Source organism: Perognathus longimembris, chromosome 6 (genome assembly GCF_023159225.1).
Source record: "Perognathus longimembris pacificus isolate PPM17 chromosome 6, ASM2315922v1, whole genome shotgun sequence".
Taxonomy (NCBI): Eukaryota; Metazoa; Chordata; class Mammalia; order Rodentia; family Heteromyidae; genus Perognathus; species Perognathus longimembris.
The window spans coordinates 3,040,502-3,055,827 of record NC_063166.1 but is presented as its reverse complement, the minus strand read 5'-3'; the positions used below and the strand labels follow the sequence as shown (position 1 = coordinate 3,055,827).

At 48.4% G+C, this 15,326-nt stretch overlaps 1 protein-coding gene across 1 annotated transcript in view; it reads right to left on the bottom strand.

Annotated features, from left to right (window-relative positions):
• Window positions 1-15,326, bottom strand: part of Pkhd1 (PKHD1 ciliary IPT domain containing fibrocystin/polyductin) — a 268,602-nt gene that overhangs the window by 60,809 nt on the left and 192,467 nt on the right. The window contains exons 56-58 of the mRNA XM_048347537.1: window positions 11,860-12,735; window positions 10,799-10,967; window positions 9,288-9,445 (exon numbers count right to left, since the gene is read on the bottom strand). Of these exons, the coding sequence (XP_048203494.1) occupies window positions 9,288-9,445; window positions 10,799-10,967; window positions 11,860-12,735 (1,203 nt within the window). The remainder of the gene's footprint in view (window positions 1-9,287; window positions 9,446-10,798; window positions 10,968-11,859; window positions 12,736-15,326) is intronic.

The following is a 15,326-nucleotide window of genomic DNA, read 5'->3' as shown; positions in this document are numbered from 1 at the left end:
CCAAGTGGAATGAGAATGAGTGAGCTCCCCAGGAAGTCCGCAGGTTGGGAGGCAGAAGGACTCCGCCCCGGGGTGGAGGGGGCCTCTGAAATTCTCTCGCAACGTGAAACGTGCCCAGGAATGGGTAGGTCTACCCTGGACGGTAAAGAGTTACAATTTACATTTTCCTGGAAAAGAGATCAAACAAAACTCATTTTCAATGAGCCATTCATCGTTTCCTCACTTCGGTAATTACTGATTTCTTCTCTTTTTTTTTTTTAATTACTTGGTTTTTTTTTGTTGTTATTAAAAGGCGTCCTAAGACGGGAGGTGAGGGAAGGAGGAGTCTGGTTTGAAAAGGCAAGCTAGAAAGGTGTCCTGACTCACCCTCGGCCTTTTGGACTGAGATGAGGTATAAAGCAGGATCTTGACGGAGCCATTTCACCCCCGAGCTCTCCCTGTAACCTAAGGAAGGGGGAAACGTTCTCCAGGAAACGCAGAAGAGGAGAAGGGCCCCTTGCACCAGTGGAGGTGAGTTCCTGTGGAAAGTGTGAACAGCTTTCATTCCTGGTCCTATACAGAGGAAGTCTTTGGGAGAGCTCAGGCCTGCTTCAGCCCGGCATGCACACCCCACGTGGGGGGGCGGGGGGTGGAAGGCAAGGAATCTGCCCTTTCTAATGATCAGGAACTAGCCGAGAGACGAGGCCGGAGTTTACGGCCCCCGAGCCAAAGTGCTGACTATGAAAGAACGAGTCAGGTTAAGTGGAACCGAAGTAAGGACACTGGATCCAAGTAACACCATCTTGGAATCTTAAGAGAAGATGGGGACCTTCTGGGAACTCGGGAGGTGATAGAGGACATTCTTTGGATTGCAGGTGTGCGATGAGTTGTTAAGTTCCAGGAAAGTCATGTTTCCCCCTAGATAATTGGGGTCCTGATGGCCCCTGATTGCTCCTCTGGATAGTTGGTTTTGCCTATGTATAACACTACTTTTATTAGAAATAAGCATCCCCACCCAGCTTGCTTTGCTCTATGTATAACACTTTCGTTGGGCTTGGATGTATCCCCCCCCCAAACATGTGGTTTTTTTGTCTTCAAAAGCTTTGTGCTCGCTCTCTTCTGGCCTGCAGGTCTTTGAGACAAGAGTCCACCTGTAGACACCAGCTCTCCAATAAAGACTCCCAATTTCGCCTCTCGAAATACGGCTTCTCTGTATCTCGCAACTGAATTCCCTCCTAACAGTGACACGCTAGGGGATGGTAGGGTGGGACAAGTCCACAGACAACACAGACAGGGGGAAGTCCATAGACCACACAGAGGAAAATGCATGGAAACTACTCAGACCAGGGCCTTTCAGGTTGAGACCTCCACGGGACAGCTAGTCCCAGACAAGGGCAGTTCCAAAGTAGTCGGGCTTCTGGAAAACGGGAGTTCCAGGGCCCTGTGCGTGCCCTGCTGTGGGAAGGACCCCCTACAACCTTCCCGGCAGGGGCAGGTGCTTGGCCAGGGAACAAGACTGGAGTCCCTCACCCATCTGGAATAGACATCTTTTTGAAGCAGGACTGAACTATCTGCTCCTGGTTAGATAAACTTTTCTGTCCGTTGCTATTTTCATGTCCAAGGAGGCCTGAGAGGCAGGCGTGCTCCGGGCACGCACTCCCAGCCGCTGCTTCAGAAGAGCTGGTGCCGAGGTTATCCTTCACGGGAAGTCCTCGGCCTAGGCCTCAGAGAATCCACGCGGTTCCGCAGGAGACACGGCGGGGCAGGGAGAGGAAAGAGAGCGTACGGCGATGACAAACCCCCATAAGCATGTGAGCAAGAAAGTCCCAGAAAGGAAGAAAGAAAGGGACCCACCATGGGGCATTTGTGCGTGACCCTCCTTCATATGGAATTAATGGTGGTTTAATGGAGTATGAAAGGATGTTTTACTGGAAACAACGAGGAACAATTGTCTAGCTCACGTTTCATTTCACAGGTCATTATTGCATTAAGAAGGTAATCGACCAAGTCCGGTAAATAACAGTCTGCGTATTGCCCAGAGCTTCAAACCAACAATTTTAGCCGTCACAAACTAATATCTCTGTCATTTTAACCCTTGCAGGGTTGTGCTGGGGGGCTAAACAATTACAGTCTGCACCCTGTTCTAGCAGGTGAGCATCATTCATTGCCCCTCTAAGTCCCTTCTTCGGCAAAACCCAGGAGGCCATATTTTAGCATTGTTGTTTTGTTGATGAGCCAGCCTTAGCCAAATGCAGCTCTTGTGGCCTTGAAAAACAACCCCCATTTTAGTGAACGCTCCGGGCGCCTCTAAACAGACTGCTTCTTCGGCACAATTAATTGCTGCAACACGCAGTGCTGCCTCATCTGAGCTTTGCCAAGCCCACACTCAGCTCTTGGGGTGGGCCACGGACGTCTCCCAGAGATCTCGGGGAAATGAGCTTTTCTCCTTTATTATACGAGTTCACCATGGTGTCACCGGGCACCATCAAGCCCTGGACATCCAGAAGTTGCTAATGTCTGAATTCTACTGCCATTAACTCTGGGGCAATTGGTGGTTGAGGAAAACGCTGCCTGTATCTTCAATCCATGCCATCCTAAATATGTCCAAGACGGTTTATAATCAACAACCGGATTTAAAGCACCAATACTAAGATACATCTTTAAAATGTATGTCACCTAAAATATTCCCTCTTCTCAATCGGTGACCAAAAAAAAAAAGTCAAAGCTCAGCTGTTAGGACTCCTATTGCCACATAATCATGCCCCAAAAAATCAGGCAATGCAGATGCTGTTCCAGCCAAGCCCTATGACATACATTTTTGCGTGTGCGGTACTGGTGTTTAAACACATTTGCTAGGCAGGACTTCCGCCTGAACTACACTTCTAGCCCAACCCAAGGAAAAGGCACCATGCACCCTACAACGACATAGAACTGAATCCAATGATGAACCTGAGTGAGACTGAAAGCGGCTTCGTGCCCAGAGACGAGGCAAAGGAATGCGCCGTGTCAGCCACGGGAGCAGGGAGGCCAGGCCGGGCTTCCGGGCTTCTGGCTGGCTGATCTCTGAGACTGCATCTATGTGCTTTTTCAAATCACTCAAGTGTTGATTCCTTGAGATTCGAACAATGGAAAACTAGAACAAGACCCAACCAAGGGACCGAACGCTCAAATGTTCAAACACCACGAGAGAAATGCCAGTGCTGGAAACGAGACGCTGGCCCCTGACGAGTCACGCGTCCCGGGACGGGGCGTGGGAGCGGAGGTTTTCATAGGCGCACGCCACGCCGAGCTTAAGAGGCGCCACCTCGCCCTCGCGCGCCAGAGCAGAGAGCGCGGATTGGCTGCCGTGGACGGGCGCGCTGGGACTCACAGGGGTGACGCTCACGGAAAGCGGTGTCCCTGTGTGAATCTCACGGGTCACCCCCCTGCGCCCCTGCCTTTCTCCCTGGCGGGGCACTCCTCTCCCTTGTTTATCCTGGCCTCTCCGCTGGGGTCCCCAGCAGCAGGTGCTCTGAAAAACAACCTTGCTTCAGTTTGTTAAGGAAAGTGGGGAATCTGGAGGAAAACAGTGCTCTCGTGACAAGCTACCGCTGTGTAACTACCTGAGGATTCACTACACATCCCAGCCTCCTATGTTTGGCCGTGTCAAAACTTCATTTTCTTGGATGTGATGTAATCCATTGCGCATGGAGAAATGGCTCTATGCAAATATATTCACACAGGTTTAATATGTGTGCATATATCACATGTAATATCTCTTATATTATCTATCTCTTCATTTATATATATGAAGTACATATATATATGAAGAAGAGAAATGAAATGAGGCTTTGGTGAGTGATATTGTATTGCCTTTCAGAAATGCTCAAGCAATGGATAACTACGTTTTTTAAATCCATTTGCTACCAAGTAAAGAGAAAATATGTGAATTATTTAGCTAAATGTGCCTTTGTACAGAGTTGCACCAGATGACTTTGACCACATAATAATTATCAAGAAGTGAGCATGAGCCCAAGCTTTGGGGTCAGACAAACGCAAGTATAAATTTTGGTTATACACATTCTATCCAGGCACCATGCAAAATCAGTTAAACTCCTCTAAACTCTATTTCCCCAAATACTTGGAAGGAATCACTGTGCTTACTGCATGTGGAAACAATAAATAAATATGTGTGTGGGAAAACTACTGTGCACAAGCACCGAGACATGGAGTGTGTTGTATAAGTGATAACCATGATGGTTACCAGTACAGGCAGATGAATTTCTGGAATGATTGAACAATCTCAGTTTGCTTCGTTCTGTGTAGATGGAGCTTTGTGCGTGAAAGGATGGACAGATCTGTGATAGACAGCAGAGACGAATGCAGAAGAAGGAAGAGAAATGCCCCAGTAGTGCGGTCACCGACTAGCATCATCTCAAGATCCCAGCTCAGTCCTGAACCCTCTGCTGATGAGCTGCATGGTTGGGACACGCCTTCTAATGTCTCTGTATCCACTTCTGTGTCTATAAAACGGAGGCAGGAAGAATTCCTGCCTCACAAAGTGGATCGCATGAGTGCCATTAAATGAGATCATTCATCAAAAGACCTTACGGCGAGGCGAGCCAGTGAATACTGAAGTCGAACGCAGTTGCTGTTCAGGATTTGAAGAATTCAGCAGGGGTGGTAAGAGAACATCTACACTGCGAGGCAAAGGACACGGACCTCGTTTGCACATCATCCTTCATAAACCACGTGCAGAAAACCTCCCGGTGCACTTCGGGTCTGCCCTACGGAGCAATCCGATACCAGCCTGGGGCTCTCAGCCTGGGCAGTGGAAGTCTCCAGAAAGAGAGGAAGGCGGAGTAAAGCTGCTCTTTGAGTCTTACAAAGTGGCACCGAGCGCCCGCTCCCCTCTGGTCAGGGCGGAAGCTCCCTTACGGCCCCAGATCCAAAAGAGTCTAATATTTTTTTGAGACTTCACTGGTGCCTTTCTATTTTAATGCCCTGACATCTGGAATCCTAAACGTCTAATGTTTAACCATAAATATCTTCTGAGATTAAAGAGCTATATACCGAGTTTCAATCTTTGGGGTCTATAATTGCTTGGGAAAAGAGAATGGCATTTCCCCCTCCAGCTAGAAGCAAAAGGCCTCTGCCAGCGCAGAGACTGGCAGACAAATTTCCTAACAACCGTTTCCTTTCCCCGGCTCTCTCCTCTCATTCCCTCCCGCCCTCTTCATTCCCTTATTTTATAATCCTGTCTAGCTGTCACTCTCAGGACAAACGGCAGGGAAGAGAAGCTCAGAAAGCTTCGAGAAAGGACACAGGTCGTGATGGAGCCACGGACTGCTGAGGAAATGCCCCCTCCTTGGCGACGGAGGGCAGGGCCGCCCCCTTCTGCTCCTGCCCCCCAAACCACGTCATCGCGCGAGAGCTGACCGCCACACGCCAGCCTTATTTTCCTTTATTTTTCCTCAACCTAACCTTTGATGTTTTATTTGAGCTGAGTCACTTCTAAGACCTCTCCAGTGGTTTGTCACGTTCTTCCCTGGAAAGAGTTCAAGGGGCAGTGACAGGCTCTGAAAATATCTCCCCGTCACTCGTGGGAAAGGCCGGGAGACTGCGGCCTGGCCCGAAGGTTCCCCCCCGCCCCCGGGTCCGGTGTCGAGGTCACCCCATGCTATAGTGCGAGGAATAACATCGAGGGAAGTGGGAAACGTTCCTCCTCCTCGGGAGCCTGCTCTGACTCCACGTGGGATTTAAAAACTTACTACCAAGCGCCTTCGCATCCAGTGACAGATGTATTAGGAAAGTGGCATTTTGAGGCCATTCGACACAATTTTCTGTCTTGGAAGCCCCACGCTTCCATGCTATATAATGTATGGGAAGAAGTAAAGCTTGGCATGCTCTTTTCATTCGGAGCCTTAATTTAAATCACAGACATCCCTCTATCTTTGTGGTAGCTTCACTTCAGAAATGCAAGGGTGATTATCTCTGCTACACTTGGCACAGAGGCTAATGCTTGATTGTTCATGAGAAATGGAAGCGACCCACTTTTTAAATTACAGAAAAAAAAATGCCTTCTGTTTAACATCTTGTTTATTTTATTCAAAAGGAGTATGTAATCCTACAGCAGTGATTCTCCAACCCTGTAACAGAAAAATTGCTTAGAGAGGACTAGCGTATGCGTGTGTTGTTAAACACACAGGCCTAGACGCTGTACCTAACTATCGATTCAAAAGCCTGCTCACGTTGTTTGGATGCTAAGCACCATGGAGCAATATGGGTAGGGGTCCAAGGGCCTGGGGTCTGCCACAGACCCCATACTTCTCCAAACACACTGTAAGTTACATACAAGGCCGACAGCTGAGATCCGAAGCCCCCATTGTGCTGGTCAGGTTCAATAGACTTAAGCCCTCGGGTCACCTGCCCATGCCTCTATATTTCTGCCATGACCGCGTGCAGGCTGAGCACGGAGAGTTGCGGGAGCAGAGCAGGCCAGCGGCTGACCTGGCTGCACTGCAGGACTCAAAACTGCAGGTCAGCCCGGACAGCTCCCACCCGCCACGCAGACATGCCCGTCCCAGCAGCCGGTAGAACGTGCTCTCGGAACTGATTAAAAAAAGCTCAAGATCCACCCCTCTTCTTAAACCTTCCACCTTGCAACCATGCAGGGGGGTACATCAATCTCCGTAACTAACACGGTGCAAGCGGGCTGTAGTTAACAATAGTGTAATACGTTCAGGATTTGGGCCGAGAGTAGATTTTAGGCACTCTTATTTATCACAGAAAAGGGGGAGGGAGGGAGGGAGGGAGGAGGGGAGGGGGGAGGAAAGCAACTGTCTGAGACAATGGCTATTCATTGGCCCGATTACAGTAACCATATCACCCTGCAAATCAAAGTATCAAGCCTTACACCCCAAAACTAGGTAACACAAAAATAAATGCGAGCAAAACTCTGAGCTTCTTCGTCTCACCCGTCAAGGAAGCTGCTCCCACCGATGTGTAGCTGACCTCCTGAGCCTTAGACCACCCCCACCGCCCCTCGCCATGCCAGGCCTGTCACGTCTAAGCGCCCCTGCTGTGCCCCATCACCTGCTCACCCAGAACGCCCTCTCCTCTGCTCCCAGTGTCATCGCCTTGTTCAAGCCCTGACACGTAAATAGACTTCTATGTCAAATACCAACGTCTGTACGTACAACACATTCATGACGCACGCACAACACATACAGGTGTGTGTGCATGCACACGCACATGCACACGCGTGTGCTCAGCAGCTTTCCTGTTTGCTGGCGTCCGTCTCCTCGTGGGAATCTAACACAGAGAGATGCAGGGTTTCTGCCAGATTCACAGCCGCGGCTCACGAGCTGGGGAGGGGCTGGCGGGCGGTTGGTGGGCGGCAAGCAGTTGCCCAAAAGAAAACCACCGCCTTCCGCGCTTAGCACACGGACACTACGCCGGGGACCACCGGCTTCCATTCCGTCTCCCTCCCGCTTCCTTCAGCACGGATTTCCATCAGAGCCAGAGCGCTCGGACCTGCCGCAGCCCCCACCCGCGTGCACCGGTCTGAGACGGGGCCGTCCCTCGTGAAACAAGCAGGAAGCCAGCACGGGAGCCCTCCCTGTTGATGTCCTAAGTGTGCACTGCGAGACTTTTACTTCCTAAATGACTTGGGATTTTTCAGGTCATCAGATGCCTGCACACGTCAAACAGAATCCTTTCTAGAACAGGATATAAACAGTTCTCGGCAGATCACCTGCTTCGGGATTAACGGTCCTGCACTCTATTCAAAGTTGTCCGTAAATGCAAACTCAGAGATAAGTATAAAACAAATTAGCAGCTCTTTCTTCCCCTGGCTACACACCCTGCGCTGCACAGATAGGGAAATCCTCCGCCATGGTGCCCACTTGCGAGTCACCTACTTGGTGTCTGCTCCTGATATCAGAGCATTTGACAATACGCTGGAAACCGTGGCTACGGGATTGAGGGGGTAGGGCGTGAGGGGGTGAGTATAAATTTATATGTGCAAATAAAATCTGCGGTGTTCCAAATTAAAAATGAACCTCAAAGGCAGTGGACTTCAAATGGCTTGGGGAGACGTGCTAATAGAACAGGGAACGGACGCGCAGGTGTGTTGGAGGCGATGACATTAGCAACGCAAATAAACTCGGTGCGAGTGGTCTCTGTTTTCCCCTCCGCCGCGCTGCCGGGGCTGGTTTGTAGAGGCCACGCGGAACCCGCAGACAGGGGTTGATTTTCTTAGCACTGAATCTGTGTTCTCCTCATCCCCCAGCTCGGAGACGGGAACTGGAAAGTGGCGAAGCAAGAAGAGCTTTCAAAATAAAAATCTCAAAAAGAAGAAGAAGAAGAAGAACCAGGGGCTGGGAATGTGGCCTAGGGGGAGAGTGCTTGCCTGGCATACATGAAGCCCTGGGTTCGATTCCTCACCACCATGTGGACAGAAAAAGCCGGAAGTGGCGCTGTGGCTCAAGTGGCAGAGTGCTAGCCTTGAGCAAAAAGAAGCCAGGGACAGTGCTCAGGCCCTGAGTCCAAGGCCCAGGACTGGCAAAAAAAAAAAGAAGGAGGAGGAGGAGAAAGGAGGAAGAAACAGTCCTTCGTTAGGGAAGGAGGCAATTGCTCCCACCGTGGAAGTCACAGGGAAAGCCTCTGCTCCTCCATTTGTGTATGGGCTAGACACCAAGGACTGCTACTACAGACACCGACGGCCCGGCCTGGCATAGGAGGCTAAGACAGGAGGATCAAGAATCAGAGGTCAGCCTAGGCTTCACAGTGGAATCCAGGCCAGCTTGGACTCGACACCTAGTGAGACTGTCTCAAAAAGACGACAAAAAACCGACAGAAACCAGACACACAGCCTGTCACCTCGTTTGAGAAAGGTTCTTTCCTGGCCACAGGCAACACCAGGATAAAATCACCGTCCCCGTCAAGTGTGCGTTCTGGAGGGACCAAGTGCAGGGGCAGGTGAGCACTGCTGCCTTGTGGTGAGGGTCTGGAGAGGCGAGGCCACCTCCGTGAGGCAGGAGAGCATGGCCACGCGACGGGCAGGCCGGCGCCTCGGAGGAGCTCACTCGGTGAACCGCGAAGCGTGAGGCCCAGGCTCACCGCACCCTCCACCTCGGTGCGGCAGCCGGAGGAACAGCGCCGGCGTTGGCTTGAGCTCTCCCAGCGGAGCCTGCGTGATCTGAAAAGACTCCAACCTTGATCGCAGTTCCTGTCGCGGGATTTTTGGACCCAGATAACACAGCCGGTGCCGTCCCTTCTCACACACACACACACACACACACGCACAGCGTTCAGAGACCACTGACCCGTGTTGAAGAAGGAGCCGGTCCACTCTGCCTCGACTTTAGGGAACACAGAAACCGGTGGTGGTAAACCCAGGGTCCTCCCATCCAGGTCCTTGAAGAGATATTTCCTCGGATTTTCACAGTTTGATTCAGGGCAGATCACTCCTTCTAAATCTTTCCTGTAAATAAAGAAAGCAACTCTTTCATGCCATGAGGTGAGGAAAAAAAAAAAAGAAGATGCTTGTTGCAATGCTCTTCTAGAATATACATTCAACACAATTCCATTGCTAATGGTGTGCTGCACAGATAGGAAGTTAAGCTCTGTAGAAAGTATTAGTTCCCTTAGCTAAGTGGTCCAGAGGAAGACAACTGAATATAAACTTTACATAGATTACTGCTTTTCTAAGAAGCAAGCCACAATAAAATATGTCTAACTCTAAAATATTCTGAACACAAAATAATAATTTCTTTATGGTACTTTAGGGCTTGGCATGACCGTCAATATAAATACCAATGATACCACATGAAAACCAAGGAAAAGTAGATAGTTGACAATTAATTATCTAGGTTGGGAAAAGCAAACTCTATTGTCCAAACTCTAGAAATATGGGAAATAGGTCATAGATTATGGCATTTTGTTATATGCACATAAACTGATTAAAACAGATAGCTTTTCAACTACTTTAGTCCATAAGTTAGACATGGACGAAAGGAAAACTTGACAGAAGGAAAAATAATAGAACAACATAATTGCATGCCTGTGTTTGGTACCTGAAATGATTCCAGAAAGAAACTCTTGAGCGGCCAAACACAAACTTTTTAATGAAGGTGGATTCTTTAACCTTTATTCCAATGAATGGAGGTTTTTTTTTCTCCCAATCTTGAGAGAAGGAAGGTCTAACCCACTACCCTGTTCCTCATTTTCCTATTCTTTCTTAAGGCAAAATGATTCCATCTCTAGTTTTAAGATCTCTGAACAAATCACTCAGATCAGTGACTGGGGCCCCCTTTGTGATTGTGAATGTTGACACACCTGATCTGTGCCTCCTTGTTCAACCCAGGGACTCCTGGCAGTACGCAACACGTCCTCCTATGCCCACATTCTACATGAAGACATTGCGGCCTCCTTCTTAAGACCACTGACCCTGGAGCTCCGTGCTGAATTAGGGTCAAATACTGAAGCACGATTTTGAAAATAGGCCCTCCAGTCCTCTTAGCTCACGTGAGGCAATAACACAGTATAAACATTCACATCCTCACCTCGGCCCATTTCCTTAGCCAAAGAGTATCAGATGCCGCAGCCCACACCCAATTGGGAGAGAAAAAATCTTTGCGAGGGAGATTTCAAATATCTTATCTCCTGTTGGCATGAATGCAGGAAAGACACAGCTTTCGTGGCTTAAAGTCAGTGTGCCACCACAGTCCGTGAGGACGGCTGACTTGATGGTTTTAGTATTTCGAAAGTGCTAGAGAGCTGAGCCATTGCCAGATCCTTCAGACACAGGGCGTGTCACCGACGCTAACAGTAGTACCTGGGACGCAGCGGGGAGAAGTCAAACTTAGTCCTGTCCTCTGTCTTCAGCATCCGGGTCCTCTCTGCTGTTATTGGATGCACCAGCCCAGCGCTCTCGGCGTTGGGAAGAAGGCAGACGTCCATGTCGTCACCATGGCAACTCCTCCCAAAATTAGAGAAGGTGACATCTGAAATGTAAAAATTAAAAACAAACTCCATCACGTGATGCGAACCAACACAAACGCAGATTTCGCAACTGAATGTTCCTGCAAGAATGCATCCTGGAGACAGATTAATCTACCCAGGATAATCTCGGCAGTCTGTGTAATCCTTGATATAAAACATCTGCACAAGGGAGGATTCTGACACATTAAAGGCTTTCAAACGCTTCTCATCAAAGGCTTGATCAAAATCCACTCACGTTACAGAAAAACAAACCAACTGCCTGCCAGATAGACCAAGGAAGAAGAAAAGCAAATGCAATGGTTAAAAAAAAAAAAAAAGTCCTGGTAGAAGAACACCTGCACAGTGGTAGTAAAACTTTAACCAACCAACTCCCAAGTGTTCTCGAGGAGACACAGGTTCTGCCTCTGTTTCCTGATTGGTTAATGGGAAAAGTAACACCTTCCTCAAGGAGTTGTCATAGAATTAACTCCAACAATCACAAGGGAGATCTTTCCAGCAACACAATGCTGAGTCCTCTGTAAGTAAACATGGACTGTCACTATAAACCTGCCCTTCATCCACCCAAAACGTGAGCTGCTCACCTGAACCATAGTCTCTTGCTGATGTTCTTTCCGACTACTACTGGAAAGTCTGTGAGTAGAATAACAAATCTCCTGGCCTCAAAAACCTCCACTTTTTTTTTTTTTTTGCCAGTCCTGGGGCTTGGACTCAGGGCCTGAGCACTGTCCCTGGCTTCTTTTTGCTCAAGGCTAGCTCTCTGCCACTTGAGCCACAGTGCCACTTCTGGCTTTTTCTGTTTGTGTGGTGCTGAGGAATCAAACCCAGGGCTTCATGCATGCTAGGCAAGCACTGTACCGCTAAGCCACCTTCCCAGCCCAAACCTCCACATTTTACCTTGAAGTTTCACGATTCCTGCAACAGCCTGGCCATTCCTGACTTTGTGCCACGGCTCCTGAGGCCACTGGTTCGGTTCTGAGGTGAACACGGGCCACAGAATACCAACCCGACCTCCTCTTGGGCTGGAAGGTGGCCTCTCTGGTGACGTCGAGTTGGCCGAGCGAGGCTTTGTCCTGTCCTGAATGCAATCGAAAGAGGAGCTGGTAGCCACAACGGTGGAATTCTTAACTACAATCTGCACAGTTCTGACGGAGCTCAGTGAAGCAGAAGACACATACACCACGGCCAGAAGACCGATGGTATTGTCCACCAGAATGAGGTTCTCTAGGGCCACACTATTTTCCGCCTGCACCATGGCTCCATAGTCAAAGTTCTTGAAAGCCAGGAAGCCAGAGATGGTGATGCAGCCATCCCTTGACCTCTCCCTGTAGAGATGCACTCCATGAAGGCTGGAATGGGCCACGTTGTCAGACCAGAGCACCTGAGGGGAGCATCCGTGTGCTCCCACGTGGAAGCCAAGCCTCTCAGATCCCGCCACCACGTTGCCACGGAGGCTGACCTCCGTGGCCCTGTTCACTTTGATCCCTGCCACCCACGGGGTGGACCACGCCGGCTGTGTCACCAGAACCACAAGATTCTTACTGAGCACATGGGCCTGGCCCTCCAAATCAATGCCGTGGCCAACCGTGCCAAACACCACATTGTCCTTTAAGATGAGTCCCGGACCGCCAGACGCGTGAAGGCCGCCACCACAGCTCTGGCGCAGCGCGGAGGACATTACCCAGGAACCCCCCGATGCATTCGTGAGGGCAATGGATGGGCCCGAAGGCGACCCGAGGTCCTGAATTTCCACATTGCGAAGCCGCAGCGTACCTACAAACAAAACGCATGCTGTCAGGTCCTTGCTCCTTCTTCCCTAGGAATGGAGGCCCATCCGTGGCATCAAAAGAGGCAGAACTTTTTTTATTAACATGTGAGAGCTCGTCTTCAACACCAGCTTTCTCTGGATTTCGCAGCAGGGTATGAATCCCTCTAGCAAGCTACGAATCGCCGCAAGCGTGCTTCCCAAGTCTTTGTGTCTAGTGTGCAGAGTGTGCTTGCTATCTAGGACGAGGGCAGACGGGGTGGGAGTTTGGGGAAAGACAGCAGCTATGCGTGAGAGCGATGGCAGGGTCTGCATTTTTGTCTGGGAGTGTGGCCCATCAGCTGGGTAAGAAGGAAGGGACTGTGGCTTCCTGGACACCAGCTCAAAGTCACCTCCCCACTTCCCGTCCCAGGGACCACGAGTGAAAAGGCCAGCACCATTTCTACAAAGGCACCGCATCGACGGAGAAAGTCCTGCCGCCGTTTCCTAAGAAGGGCATCCGTGGAAACTGCATTGCCCAAGCGGCATCTGGAAGGATGGCATTCCCAAGTGCTTCCTGACGGAAATCAAAAGCCGTAGCCCACTTTGAAATCATTGAAAAAGGCTGAAGCCTGCAAAGTCTTTCCTACATTTTTAGTCTAGCCATGTTATACTCTCCCTGCTTTACTTTTAAAAAACAAAAAGATTTTCAACATTGTTTATATCAGGGGAGGAGGGTGAATTATTTAGTCTCACTCAGAACTTTATTTGAGCTGTTTTAAGTAGATATTGTTCAAATAATATACCTTGCCAACAGCCCTCCAGTGGAAGGTGTGCTGAGTTCACTCTTTTCATAGAGCTTTGGCACAAAGGCACCAAATTCAAGTGTGAGCTACATATCAATAGCCTATTTTCTGTTCACACATAGCAACTAAAGCCTTTTGGTCAAGACATCCTATCAGAATCATTTCAAATGGATCTTAATGTCTTGTTCCTACATGGTTATAATTCATAGTCTTAAACTGTTCAAGACCTTTTTATTTGTATACGCACGTTAGCCAAAGATTGAAAATTAATTACTCAATAGGAAATACTTAGCTAGGTGTTTGGGGTCAGAAGAGATCACAAACTAGAATTTGGAGCTGGAGGCATGATTCAAGTGGTAGAGAACCTGCCTAGCAAGCACAAGCTCCGTACCACCAAAAAGTATTAGGAACAGTCCTGACCTGCTTTTCAGCCTTGTACCTGTTCCCATACCGTAGGCGACACCTGCATCTGCAGAGACCTCCCGGCCACCCCCTGTCGTGGGGTACTTAAAGATCCACGTGCTCTTAATAAGAACAACAAAATTGCGTCTTTTTAATGCAAGGGCTCAAATGCAGCGTAAGCATCTGGATTGATTCTCGAACAGAAAAAGGACAGACAGATGAAATATGAACGCTATCTTGAATGTACATAACATGACACCAATGTTGATTTTTGTTTGTTTGTTTTTTACAAATGTTACCAGTGAAGGTCAACATATTAGCGGTGGAGAAGGTTGGGTGAAAGACGCATAAAGCATCTTCTTATAAATCCAAAATTATTGTAAAAAGTAAAACATTAGCAAGGTTTTCAGAGTCAGGCTTCAATCTGCCATTTAATAGTTAGTTAACTTTCCTTACACTTCATTAATTTTATTCATTCACATTTATTGCATGCTTAACATATGCCAGTCACCATACTTACAAAACAGAGATGAACGATCTGCGCTTACCTTCAAGAGCTTCACAGGCTCACGATAGGAGGGAATGAGACAGATACATGGTAGACTATATTATAGGCTTTGATCCCATGACTGACTATGTCACAGAGACGATAGAATTAAATATATCAAATTTTCCATTGCATGAAATCCAGCATAATTCCTGGTCCATAAAGAGTATTTACTATAGTTTCTCTATTCCTTTCTCTGGGATAGGGTGAGAATGTGATTTAAAAGCCTTGGATCCGCAATGCCAAAGGTTTAGGATCAGATTGGTATTGCTACTGATGTGTGTGTGTGTGTGTGTGTGTGTGTGTGTGTGTGTGTACATCAGTATATATACTTTGATCAGTATATATATATATCAATGAGTATATATATATATCGAGTATGTATATATCAATGAGTATATATTTATATGTATCAATCAGTATATATACATATCAGTATATATGTGTGTATAAATATTATCAGTATACACACACACACACACACACACACACACACACACACACACCCCTCTGGTGCCCATGTGTCAGCCCACCCCAGAGTTTCAGCCCTCTCTTGTTCTCTCCTTGTGACTCACCAGCTTCATTAGTGGCAGACTTGTGCCATGTCTACAAGGCCAGAACCCATCGTTGTCTAATCTTGAACAAGAGAACTCTACCTCAACACTGCTGTCAAGCTGAGCTGGGTATTCCTTTATTATGGTCTCCCCAAGTCATGACAACTAACACTGGGTTCAGATATTGTCGTTGTGCCATAGGAAGGAAAATCACCTCTGGCTAGAACTTATGGCAAAAATGCACATTCAATGGACCACAGATCCAGAACATGGTATTTGGGTTGAAACATTGCCCTCTGCCAAACTGGTGA